Below are 13,007 nucleotides of genomic sequence, written 5' to 3'. Positions count from 1 at the left end.
CCAACTGACAGAGAAAAGTATAAATACAATCAGACTGTCATTTACATCATGTGACCAGCAGGAGCCAATTGAGAATGGATACTGCAACAGTACAGCTCTGATGGGCATGACCTGGAAGGCAGCTTGGTAAGAAGTTATGAATACACATATGTGCTCGTGAATCTGCTCAAGGTTCTTGGAGACATCATGAGTCTAGCAGTGTTTTCTCAGCATTCTGAATAAATGTTGCATAAGGAACTTTTTCTAAAATGTTTTGGAGATGATTTAAACTGATGGGCTTTCAAGCTGCTTACCTCCTGTTACCTTAGTATCATCTTAAGACCAGTGCTATGAAGGCTAACTTGCCAGAAATGGAGAAAGCTTGAGAAGCTAGGAGAAAGTAACCCTGAAACCACGTGCTTCTGGATAGCTAGTAATAGCTCATCTGAGAATCACAGAGGTGGCTTTATTTTTATTTTCTGATTAGATAACGAAAGTCTTCTTGTAAAGTCTTAGAGCAACTGGCACCCTAGAGAGTCATAAATATCAAACTTGAATCAAAACATAAATAGCTTATAAGTGGCAGGCTTTATTAATAATTTCAGAGAAATTTTGGTAGCACAGCCTCAGGTGCTTCAGACACAAAGGCTAACTTATGAATAGAAGGTTACTTGCTTTTTATTAACAACAGACACAATCAGTGTTACTAGTATTAATAAAAGTCATACTTACAAAAAGTACACTGGAGTAGTTAGGATGAGGATTTCTATCTTATTAGTTTTGTAGTGGTTTTGACCATTTAAGAGTGTCATTACTATATGTTAAGCATATTATTTTGAAAACATTTTTATATTATAGATGTATATGTGTGTGTTAGCTATATATTTTAGTTGGATACCTTTCATATTTTTAAATTATTTCACAGAGTTTAGTGGAATAAGGCTAAAACTGATCTATTCAGAGAAAATTATTTCTCTTAGCAGAAGTCCAATCCATTGTACATAAGCATAGCATCTGGGAGCACCTGATAGTCCAATCATTGCTGAAATTGATGTGTCAGACACACATACCAATAAATTTGAAATCCCACCAGAGTTTCATGTCTTTTATAGCCTTACATATTGCTTTCTCTTTTAAAATGTCCATGGGGAAAAAATTCAAATAAAAAAATAAAATGCCCATGGGGGACACCTGGATGGCTCAGTCATTTAAGCGCCCAGCTCTTGATTTGGGCTCAGGTCATTTCAATTGTCTAAGACAATTTCACAAAACACACTTCCTTTTCATAGGAAGCAGTAGAAGCAAGCAAATAGGAGACATTGAAATGCGCTAAAAGGATGAAAAGAGGTTAAAATAACAAGGGCAATAACAACACTTTAACCCCACCTCAAGTTTCTAGAAGGACATTCCTCAGGTAGGCTAGGCCAAGATGCCAGTATCATACTGTCTGCTGAAATCTCTGGGCCTCATTTTCCTCATATGTAAAAGGAGCAAGTCTGGTGAGATGATTTGTAAGTTCTCCTTGAGCTATAACTTTTTTCACTCTGAAATTTTCCCACATTTATCTGACATCATCACCTCCATTATCTTATTTGATTTTCAAACAACCCTTCATAACAGGGCTGGTGCATTATGGGTAGACAGGCTCATGATGGTTAAACAGCCTGTGCAAGCTCAAACAGCTAGTAAGTTGCAAAAGAAAAGGTCCACCCCACATTTTTTTTTTTACCTAAGATTGTCCACGATGTTTCTATTTACATAGCTACTCTAATCAAAACTCATAGCTATCAAAGGGGATGCATGTGCCTTTTGTGTTTACCTGTTCATTTACTCATTCAGCAAATATGTATATTAAACACGTACTATATCCAAAGCCCCATGGACTTTGAAAATATCAATCTGTCATTAGAGAGGAGACACCAAAGCCACATCATGACACCTAGGCTTCCTTTCTCCCTCTTGGCAGAATCAGATAAGACTGAGCAAAGTCTTTCATTAATTCTTATACCAGCTAGCATGACTCAGACATTCTCACCATTGCCTTAATTTAATTTATTGAATTTCCACTTAAGCAGTTCCAATGAAGACTTTAAGTCCCCATCCTCCAGGAATCAGTAATCAAATGAGGGTAGATTGGATTGCTATAGGAAAAATCAAGATAGCGCATCCTGTGCTTTTAGTCTGGAAGCAATGATACCAAAATTTGGTGAGCATTGTAGATGGTCATTTTTATTTATATCATGTCTCCCAGGGTCCTTAAAATGTGATTGTTTTCATACGCTCACAAAATGAGAAGGAAGAGTTAAGAATCATTTCCAGATTTCTGGTTTGGGACACTGAACAAGATGATAGAAGCACTCAAAAGTACAAAATGATAAGAGCAGTTAGAAGTAAAGGGAGACAACGAATTTCATCTTAGATATAGGCCTTTGAGGTGTGCAATAGGAGAGTTCTAGAAAGCAGGTAAACACACACATAAAAGTGCACATCTCTTCCAGAGGCTGGGTTGGAGATAAAGACTCAGGAGTCATCATAATAGAGGGCATGGTTAAAACTTCCCAATCCTACAGGAAATGTGTAGAGAGCAAGGAGGGCACAGAGCAGAGGACAGAGTCTCAAGCAGCTCTAAATGCTAGAAACACTTTAAAAAAATGTTACAGGAAACAGAGAGCTTCAGGATATAAATGGAAAAAAAAATCACAAAGAAAGGGAAAGGAAAACGGGGAGAGAATATCACAGAAACTAAGAGAAACATTTAATGAAAGGGGTGGGTCAACTTTGTTAAAAGTCACAAGCCCAGTAAGCCAGACACTGAAAAACTTCAATGTATCAGTACAATGAAGATCACTGCTGATTTTTGTCAGAGCAAGTTTAGGGAAGCGGAAGGATTAGAAGCCATATTTTGGAGGGTGGATCATGGGTCCACTGGTAAACAGGAAATGAAGAGTGGAGGCAGCCAGGATGCTCCTGTAACTTTCCTACAATGAACTTGCAGCCATATTCGTGTAATAAAATTAAGAAATGACTCAAGTCATTTTGGCTAAAAGAGAAAATTAAGAAAGAAGAAAGAGTTGGAGGGGGCTGTGCAGATTTGAAGATCATCTGTTGTGTATATCCTGAGGGTTTAGGAAAAGAAGAGAGAGGAAAGTCAAACCGCAATAGGCAGAAGAGATCATTGTTTTGAGAAAGCAAATAACGCTTGATTTTTTTTTTTCTCATGTGAAGGATGAGTGTGCCTGGAAAGCTACAAGAGATCATGTCTGAATCAGATCTTAGTCTATAAAAGCCCATAAACTTAAATGAATTTCCCAGTTGAGAGTATAGGGCTAATACTAAAGAAAGGTTCACATTTCCATAAGCATTTATGAAAAGTAGGGCCAACACTGAGAGGTGGTCTAGTACTGCGGAGAGATGGCAGACCTCTAACTGACCTGCCGATGGTGAGGAAGGAGAAGGCGGGAGGTTCAGGAAAGGTCTTTTGGGTCCAGGACCCTCTCCTCTTCACTGTGCTCTATCAGTGCTAACCGAATCACATGAATTAAACTTCCTGACCCCAGAATAAGATAAATTTTGAAAAAAACAGCGTGTTTACAATCCATCACCAGAATAGCGTCTGAAAATTATTTTTATCTGTGCCTTTCTTCCAATGGCACAACAATCCTTTCGCTCAAATATAAGAGCTAGAAGACATTATCTTAGATCTATGCGTTAAAGGGGAAAAAAAGCAGCGCAACAGAATGTCTTGTAATGGACTAAATACAAAACATCTGTTGTAATGAGAAAAAAAATCTCATTTTAATAATTACTTGGAATAAAGCTCCCAATGGGAAACAGAGACACAGAAATTATTTCTATAAAACAGAGCATAACACCACGTGTAGTGCCAACATAGGTAGAGCTTCTCAGATTTCATTTTTACATTTTTCAAATATATTTTCCTATCTTACCCTCAAACGCAATATATCTCACTAGAATTCCAACATCTGTTTCATATGAGAAATGCATAAAATATTTCCATAGAAACAGAGGACATCAGCATTTATTTCTTCGTATTCGTTTGGCTTTTTGTTTTGTTTTTGTTTTTGTTTTGTTTTTTTTGAAAGATTTTCTAGAGAAGAGCTGCTTTAAAATCTCTTTTGGTTATGTTTGGAATTAAAACTGCCTTCAGTCGCCTGCTAGCTAAACAGGTCTAGAGACCAGCACATTGTAACATCTCTGGTACGGTGAGTTCAGAGTGACAGTTGCCCTGAATTTTTGTTATAGGCTCCTGAGATTAAAGCCTGAATTTCCTGCGCTGAGCTGCCTAGGTACTGAGGTGCTGTTGTTGTTGGAGGGGTTAACTTCGGAGCCACTGGTGCATATATTTGAGGGAGGATTCATAAAAACACGAGAGTGGAGCCTGGGTAAATCCATTACTGTGAATGAGCGGTGGCCAATAGAAAGGGAAGAAGAAGATCCAAGAAGGCTGAGGTAAGCAATCTGAAGCCCTGTCAAAGTAGAAACAATAGATCAAAAGGTGTTCACAGTGACTGGTCAGAGTAGCTTTTATTTTTTCTCATAGGAGGCTTGATAGCATACACTAAAAATAAATTGTTTTAGTCATAGATTTTTTCCCCCCTTAATTAAGTTTTAGCAAACTTCAGACCCAGACACAGGACTCCACGGTATATTCCTGGACAGCAAGGTAAACTATTTTTGCACTTTTTAAAAACTTAAAGCTACGAATTCAAAGTTCTGGTTCATCAGAGGCAGGGTTATGGCTTAATAACTAAAGAAAATCCCTATTCTGAAGAAAAGAATGTTTTAATGTGTCTCTATTGGAAGATGACTAGAGCAGAATTCTGCAATCGTAAAAAAATGTGACAGCTTGTGGAACCAGCTCTGCACTTGCTACTTTCCTCAATTTAGTGGCACAATTAAAAGATCAGCATTTCATAAGTGATGCTTATTTTATTTTTTCCTAAGGAATTAGCAAAATGTATGCTATTCTTATTACCAAGCGATTGAATTAAATGTACATTGGTCGGAATGCTACTGATAGATATATATAAATATATATTACTTTTCCTGTTAGAACAGTTTGTTGTACCCATAACCTTATTGATATCCAATGGGGAGGGTTTATATCTTTTGGATGGTCATATACCAATTAGTGTTAACCTTTTCTTTGATAGCAACCATCCTGAAAATTCGGGGTCTATCTGAACCTAGACATACTGTCTGTTTTTTCTTATCAACCACAGTAATGCCATAGTTGAATATATGCCTCATTGTGATACAGAGTTTATAATCCAAACTCCCTGGCTGAACAACTTGAGTTCGTACTTCTAATATTAGAAGTCTTACCCCCAACCCCAATATACAACTTACCAGAGAAGTTGAGCAACAGAGCAAGAGATTAATCACACATTTTTCTTCATATCTTAGAACCTTCCTTGACAACAAACTGCTAAAATGTTCTTTGATCTCTCTATTTCTTTGGTTCAAGGGCCAAAGAGCCTGGGAAATCTCATCCAGATGTTCTGCTCATTTAGGAGTAAAAGTAAAAGCATATGCTTACTTCTTAGAAACAACGCGGACTCTCAATCTGAGTTATTAAAAGATCATTTTTTGTACTCTTGTATTCAACTGCGGGTTTCAGTTAACTTTCTTGTATTAAATAGCTTGGAATGGAAAAGCACTTAGAGCTCCTGAAATTTGCTTTCCATTTCTCGGTTTTCATTGTGATTGGGTTAAAACTGGGAAGCTAAAAGTTACTGAGTTTCAGTGTTTGCAAAATGCTTTGCATATAGTGCCTACTCAATATATGTGTATTAATTGATATCTAGTGTATAAATTGTTCGAATGTGTTTACCCTTCCCCTAAAGAAGCAATATTTGCTGGGTTTTTTTTGGAGCACACAGTTTTCTACAGGTCGAAAATATTCAAGTATCTAACAGTTGTGTCCCCCATCCTAGGTACTATAATGGCAACCACAATCTGTTTCGTCATCTGGGTATTATTCATAACAGATACTGTGTGGACTCGAAGTGTGAGACAGGTCTATGACGTAGGTGATCCAGAGGATTGGGCTATGCATGACTTTGACTGTCCCAGGGAATGTTTCTGTCCCCCTAGTTTCCCTACTGCTTTATACTGTGAAAATAGAGGTCTCAAAGAAATCCCTCCTATTCCTTCAAGGATCTGGTATCTTTATCTTGAGAACAACCTGATAGAAACCATTCCTGAGAAGCCATTCGAGAATGCCACCCAGCTGAGATGGATAAATCTAAACAAGAACAAAATAACCAACTATGGGATTGAAAAAGGAGCCCTGAGCCAACTAAAGAAGCTGCTTTTCTTATTTCTGGAAGATAATGAGCTAGAGGAGGTACCTTCCCCATTGCCAAGAAGTTTAGAACAATTACAGTTGGCTAGAAACAAGGTGTCCAGAATCCCTCAAGGGACCTTCAGCAATCTGGAGAACCTGACCCTTCTTGACTTGCAGCACAATAAACTACTAGACAATGCCTTTCAAAGAGACACTTTCAAGGGACTCAAGAACCTAATGCAGCTAAACATGGCCAAGAATGCTCTAAGGAATATGCCACCGAGATTACCAGCCAATACAATGCAACTGTTTTTGGACAACAATTCTATTGAAGGAATACCAGAAAATTATTTTAATGTGATTCCTAAAGTGGCCTTCCTACGACTAAACCACAACAAATTGTCAGACGCAGGTCTCCCTTCTAGTGGTTTTGATGTATCCTCAATACTAGACCTTCAGCTATCTCACAATCAACTCACCAAGGTCCCTCGAATCAGTGCTCACCTGCAGCACCTTCACCTTGACCATAACAAAATTAAAAGTAAGTAATCGTCAGGGTATGTCTTTGATTAAAATGCTCATGGTCATTAAACTTATTCTATATTTTCTTTCAGAATAGTAACTGTGTTGGGCTTCCCCCCCCCCCCCCACCATCCGCCACCAACTAATATGCCCTCAGATTTTTTTTCAATTTTCAGTATTTTCATTTTGTCTGTTCACACACAATCTTAATGGACAAGGAAGTTCTAATCTTCAATTTGTAAATTGAAAAGTGGACCTTAGTATTCTACAAAGGGTGATTACCCATTGGAGAAATTGATTGTATCTTCTTTTACTCCTGGGATAGTCCAATATTCCTGTCTCACTGGGTAGATTTATTTAGGAAAATGTACCAAGTACAAATGACCTCATGAATAGTAATAGGAGGAATATGATTTAGGAGGTATCAGAAAGGCACCTCGGTCCTAAAAACTACGGGTGCCTGAAACCACCTTAATTAAAGACTCTGCTTTAGATGACAGAGTTTCTCGAACTTTAGAGTGTACAGGCTTGTGGCTCCATGCCATGGTTCCTGATTGAGTAATTCAGGATGAGACTTGAGTGAGATTTCATTTCTAACAAGTTCCCAAATAGGGCTGAGCCTGCTGCTCAGCAGACCAAGCATTAGGAATTAGTGCTGCCGTTTAACACCTTGTTCAGTAGAAACAGAAGCAAATGCTCCTGGAAGTTGGTGACTTCTCAGGACTCATGGCAATCGGCAAGGTAGAATGATTGCTCCTTTCCTGAAAATAGTTTCTGATAAGGGAGAGAGGGATGAGTGAGAGTGTCTTGGAGGCAGAGGTGTCACCCAGGAAACACATGGTTATGGAAAGAAGCTGGAGACACTAAATGCAAACCTGGCATCTGCACAATCACATTGAGACCAGTTTGACCCTGGTGCAGAAGTGTACAACGTCATGGGCATTGGAACCAGCCTGGCACCTGCCCATGCATCCTCAATCCTGGCACAAGCCCATTAGGAAGAGAATGTGAGGAGACTTCTCCTGAACAACCTTAGAAAATACGTTCCTAAAGTGTGAATCAGTCCATTTGTAGGAAAATAGAACAGATAATTGTCAGAAGGTTGTACCACTTGGTTATTATTCACTCGTTTCCTTTAAGCAAATAATCACACAAACATCCTATTTATAAGAATAGGCTATTTTTCCACTGGTAACTGCTCGGTTATTCAAGATTTTCTCTTCTTTTTTTTCTTTTTGGGGTTTTTCTAACAGCATACTTGAGCATATAATCTAGGAATTAACAAAGGCTGCTGCCACATTTTTCCATGGCGATGCGATGCATTGTTTAATCCTGTAGTCAAAAGCAAAAGATGCAACATAAAAAAAGGTTCATTGCTGAATCTTTTTCACTGAACCGGATCGCACAACAGCCATATTGACCTAATATATGCATTTTTTTTTCTAATGAAAGTTCTGTGCTTCTACAGGTGCACCCCTTAACTGGCAACAAAAGCCTCGTGGACATTGGATGTGGGAAGTGAATTTAAAGGGATTCCACATAGATCCCTGTTTGTGAATTAGGGATTCCCCTGAGAATTTGAAGACAAGGGTCTTCAGGAGTAAAATAGCAAAATACAACACACAGTTGTGCACACACTCCAGGAACTTTCATATTTACACAAAGTTATACCAAGAAGGGTAGGATTTTGTTCTCCATCCCCTGACATTTTTAAAAGTTTTATGATGTTTTCTCATATATTTTTATTCTTCAACTGTTCTCATACCTTAGCATGTATCAGGGTCATCTGGGAGGCTTGTAAAATACAGCTTGATGGCCCCACCTTCACATTTTCTGACTTATTAGCTCTAAGATGGGGCCTAATAATTTAGTTCTCAAGAAATACTGATGCTGCTGGCCCAAGGGCCACACTTTGAGAATAATAAATTAATCCTCACAAAAATCTTGTGTGGTAGCATTAAGACTTTCTAAAGAAGAAACTGAGGATCAACTAAGTGAGAATATTTGCTCAAGGACAAAGAATAAATATAATAGCCAGAACCTGAGCTCAGGACTCGTCAGTATACTATATACTACACAGTATAGTCCCAGCTCATTTGCCTTCAATTTCCAGATTAGAGGACTTTAGAAAAATGTCTACCAACGCAAGTAAGAATAATTTTAACAGCAACAACATCAACAAAGAGAAATTGATTTGTTTCTTAATGTAGATATCAGGTATGGTATTTCTATATTCCCAGAAAATAAGTGCAAAATAAGAATTTCCTTGGCTAGAATTATTGGCTCACGATTATATCCATTATATCACACTGTGCTGTAATAACTGCTAAAGTACTTATTTCTTTTGGCTGCATAATCTACTCTAGTTGTTAATAAAGTGGTTTCCAAGAAACATACCTTTTATATGAAGAGTTCTTAGAATTTATGGTACAGTGACCTTTTCTTATGAGAAAGATGGAAATATTTATTTCTTCTGAACAATTTAAAGGACTTTAAATTTGGCAACAACTATTCAAATAAGTTACTTCTTCGTGTTCTCTGAGAAACACCATAATTAATTTACGAAAATATAACTACCTTTAGAACTCCTGTTTCTCACATTGCATTTATTCAGGCCTGCGTTGATTATGGGGCATAAGGGTAATAAGAATGATAGGACATTAAAAGAGAAACAGGCAAGGGACCCTATGTAGTAGGAAAAGGACAAGGTGAGGACTCAGCTCTGGCATTGGCTTGCTAAAATACCTTGTGGGAAATACCTTAACTGTCTGAACCACTTATTCCTGCTATGCCCAGGTAGGGAGAATAATCATATTGCCTGATAAAGCCTCTGTGATGTTAAGGTGATAATGCATGTGAAAAACTAACTTTATATACACAAATGGCTATACAAATACGAGTCATTATTTTTTAGCAAGTTGAATTCACAAAATGACCTAAGATCGGAGTAAAGCAATCTCATGTGCGCATAAGCTCAAAGGAAGGCCATTGCCAAAGTTAGGTGAGTCTCATCTTCTAAGGGAAAACCCTTTCCTCAAAATAGTTTCATATGAGACTTAAAAGCAGTATGCAGATTCATGGTTGAAATCAGTTAATGCGCACACTTGTCTGAATTTTGCTAATTTAACAGGACTTCTTTCCTGAATATTCTTTTTTTTTTAAATTTTATTATTTTTTTTAAATTTTTTTTTCAACGTTTATTTATTTTTGGGACAGAGAGAGACAGAGCATGAACGGGGGAGGGGCAGAGAGAGAGGGAGACACAGAATCGGAAACAGGCTCCAGGCTCTGAGCCATCAGCCCAGAGCCCGACGCGGGGCTCGAACTCACGGACCGCGAGATCGTGACCTGGCTGAAGTCGGGCGCTTAACCGACTGCGCCACCCAGGCGCCCCTCTTTCCTGAATATTCTTAAATTTCAGTATGGTCATTGATGCCAAAGGCTCTGGTCCAAGGCAGGTGCATGATTTCTCACATCCTAGGCTCATGGGATGTTTGCTGGCTTGAATTCTTTGCAATTCAATTCTTGGCAAATGTATCCTTTGTAATTAAATACACAAATATAAAGATCCAAAATTCTTTTCTATAAGTATTACATATGTAAACTTAGGTTAAATGTACTTTTTAAAACTCATCATACACTATTAATTGGAAATTTTGCATTTTAAGATAGTTTTTGAGCACTTTCCCTAATAATAGACTAATTTTTCCACCTATACATGCATCTGTCCATCCATCTACCTGTGCACCTATGTGTTCTTTCTATGAACCTTTGTCTCCACTTCTAATGCCCTAAATACTACCTGTCTTATTTTATAGTAGTCTAAGCATGTCTTATCTCACCTGGAAGCTTCAAAAACAAATGGTATATCTTATATGCTTTTATTTCCATCACATTTTAACAGTATGTCCTTTCTAGTGCTCTGCACAAAGTATAACTGAATATGGAATTATTATTTTGTGTGTATATATATATATGTGCACTATATGTGTATATATATATATATATATATATATATTGCACATTTTTATGGGCTACTTTTATAAAACAGATGTGCACAACCTCCAACCTACACAGAAATGGTTTGTAACTGGCACTTTGACAGATCAGGCCGCTAGGCCCTCTACAGGATTTTTGCATATGGCCTCTTGGTCTTCCCACCCCGGTCACTTCTGTTCAAGTTCATTCACACATTCCATCTTTGTCTCCACAGATGTGAACGTCTCTGTAATATGTCCTACCATACTGCCTGGAGAACAAGATTCCTTCGGTTATGGACCTCACCTTCGCTACCTCCGTCTTGATGGAAATGAAATCAAACCACCAATCCCAATGGATTTAATGACCTGCTTCAGGCTCCTTCAGGCTGTCATTATTTAAACACATCTTTAACAATCTAAAATTGGTTTCATGGGCTAATATTTCTGAAATGAAATTTGGTCACTATTCATAACTTTAAGACAAAAGTCACATTCCAGTGGTGCTCTCTTGCCACCATTTTTGTTTGTGAAGCTTATGTTTTCTATTCAAAGATGCTTTCACCAATGATATGTAGCATGGTTAGCTTTTCTTTAATTAATATAACAGACACAGAGTTAAGATAGTTTGTCAACTTATCAACTCAAAGATAGTTCTTTTTTGTCTCTTTCACAGCTTACTCATATCAAATAATGCAATTGTACTGTTATGCAATATAAAAGCCATATTTGTGTGCATGTTCAAAATTGCGTATGCAGATACTATATTGATCGTAGGAACACAGTAATCTAACAGGAGGTAAGGAGATCTATAAAAAACTGAAACAATGAGATATTTTTTCATCATAATTAATTGCAGATTGCTACATAGTATTTGTAGGTATAAGTTTGGTATTTAGCTCAAGAATGGATATAAAATGTATTAAATACTTACTGTAGTCATTTAATACCAAATAACAGAGCAACATCAGTTTTCAGTTCACTACTATTTTTTATAGCTGCTGTTCTTAGATATAGTACAGTGTATTCTCTCTATTAAACCAAGTACTAAGTTTTATATTTCTTATAACACATTTCTGAAAGAATCTTAGTGTTTTAACATTTGAAATCCACTTGAATTGCAAATTGTTTAGCTCTTATATTCGCTAGTGGTTTTGGATTTTTTAAATAAAAAGAGTGAATGCTTTCTAACAAAATGGTACCAAAATATTTATTTCAAGGGCATTATTTACAAGTTTTATTAAGAACATATTTTAATAAAAAGTGTTTAAGTAACAATAATTTCCATTTTTCTACCATGAATATATGCAAATATATTTCCCCCTACTTTTGTTTTTCCTTTTCTTCTTGAAAACATAAGAAAAAAATTATACTCAAATCACTTAACATAATACACCTACTTCTCATGAGTTAAAAAGGTATAACCCAGGATATCATTAAGTAATAAAGTATCGTTTACATTAGACTACTAGTTTCATAAAGCATATCTTTAAATAATAAATATTCCATAGAGATTCATACACGACTTTAGATATTTTCCAAACAATATTCTGAAATATTCTATATAATTTTATGTATTCCCCTAGAAAAGTGATCATATACATTTGTGAAACATCAGATTAAGGAAAATCTAACATGCTATTTCAAGGTTTCTCAGAAACTTAAAATGTCATTCTATAAGGTGAATTCTCAAGAAAAGAACATAACACACACAAAACTTACATGGGGTTGGGAGGGAAGAACCAATTAACTTACTTTGAACAGAGTTTTTAAAATGCTGGCTAAAGGAGAGAAATGAAATTAATTGACATTAGGAATAATTTTTTAAAACTTCAAAGCACATAAAGAAAGTTATTAAATTTATGTCATGAAAATACAAGTAATGAGATATCATTAGGCTGGTGAAAAAGAATATATTGAAAGAAATCTAAGAACTTTAAATATTTGAAAACTTGCCATAGAAAAAGGGGCTAAAATTCCAGGAGCTCCAAAATGAAGAGTAGAACATATGGGTGAAATGTATATGGAGCTATATTTTAGCTCTAGCTAAGGAAGAATTTTCAAACAGTTGTTCAGAGTCATCCAACAATAAAAGCAACTTTTCTTGAGATGGAGTTACCCACCACTGGAACTGTTCAAACTGAGAATGAGTAATGGTTCAAGACAAAGGCTATAAAAGGAATTCCTGATCTGGAAGCAAGGTTGTAATATGTTCCTCT

At 36.7% G+C, this 13,007-nt stretch overlaps 1 protein-coding gene across 2 annotated transcripts; it reads left to right on the top strand.

Moving 5' to 3' along the window:
• Nucleotides 1–4,205: 4,205 nt before the first annotated feature.
• Nucleotides 4,206–12,253, top strand: KERA (keratocan). Of its 2 annotated transcripts, none has more exons than XM_045464189.1 (3): nt 4,206–4,449; nt 5,937–6,830; nt 11,025–12,253. In XM_045464189.1, the coding sequence occupies exons 2-3, from the start codon at nt 5,945–5,947 to the stop codon at nt 11,189–11,191; spliced, it is 1,053 nt and encodes a 350-aa protein (XP_045320145.1). In that variant the 5' UTR covers nt 4,206–4,449; nt 5,937–5,944; the 3' UTR covers nt 11,192–12,253. The 2 variants fall into 2 exon arrangements, with proteins under 2 accessions (XP_045320145.1, XP_045320146.1); XM_045464190.1 differs by lacking the exon at nt 4,206–4,449 and adding an exon at nt 4,484–4,663.
• The last annotated feature ends 754 nt before the right edge of the window (nt 12,254–13,007 follow it).

The sequence above is a fragment of the Leopardus geoffroyi genome, chromosome B4, assembly GCF_018350155.1.
Source record: "Leopardus geoffroyi isolate Oge1 chromosome B4, O.geoffroyi_Oge1_pat1.0, whole genome shotgun sequence".
Lineage (NCBI taxonomy): Eukaryota > Metazoa > Chordata > Mammalia > Carnivora > Felidae > Leopardus > Leopardus geoffroyi.
The sequence above is the reverse complement of the archived record's forward strand: the minus strand, read 5'-3'. Positions and strand labels throughout refer to the sequence as shown.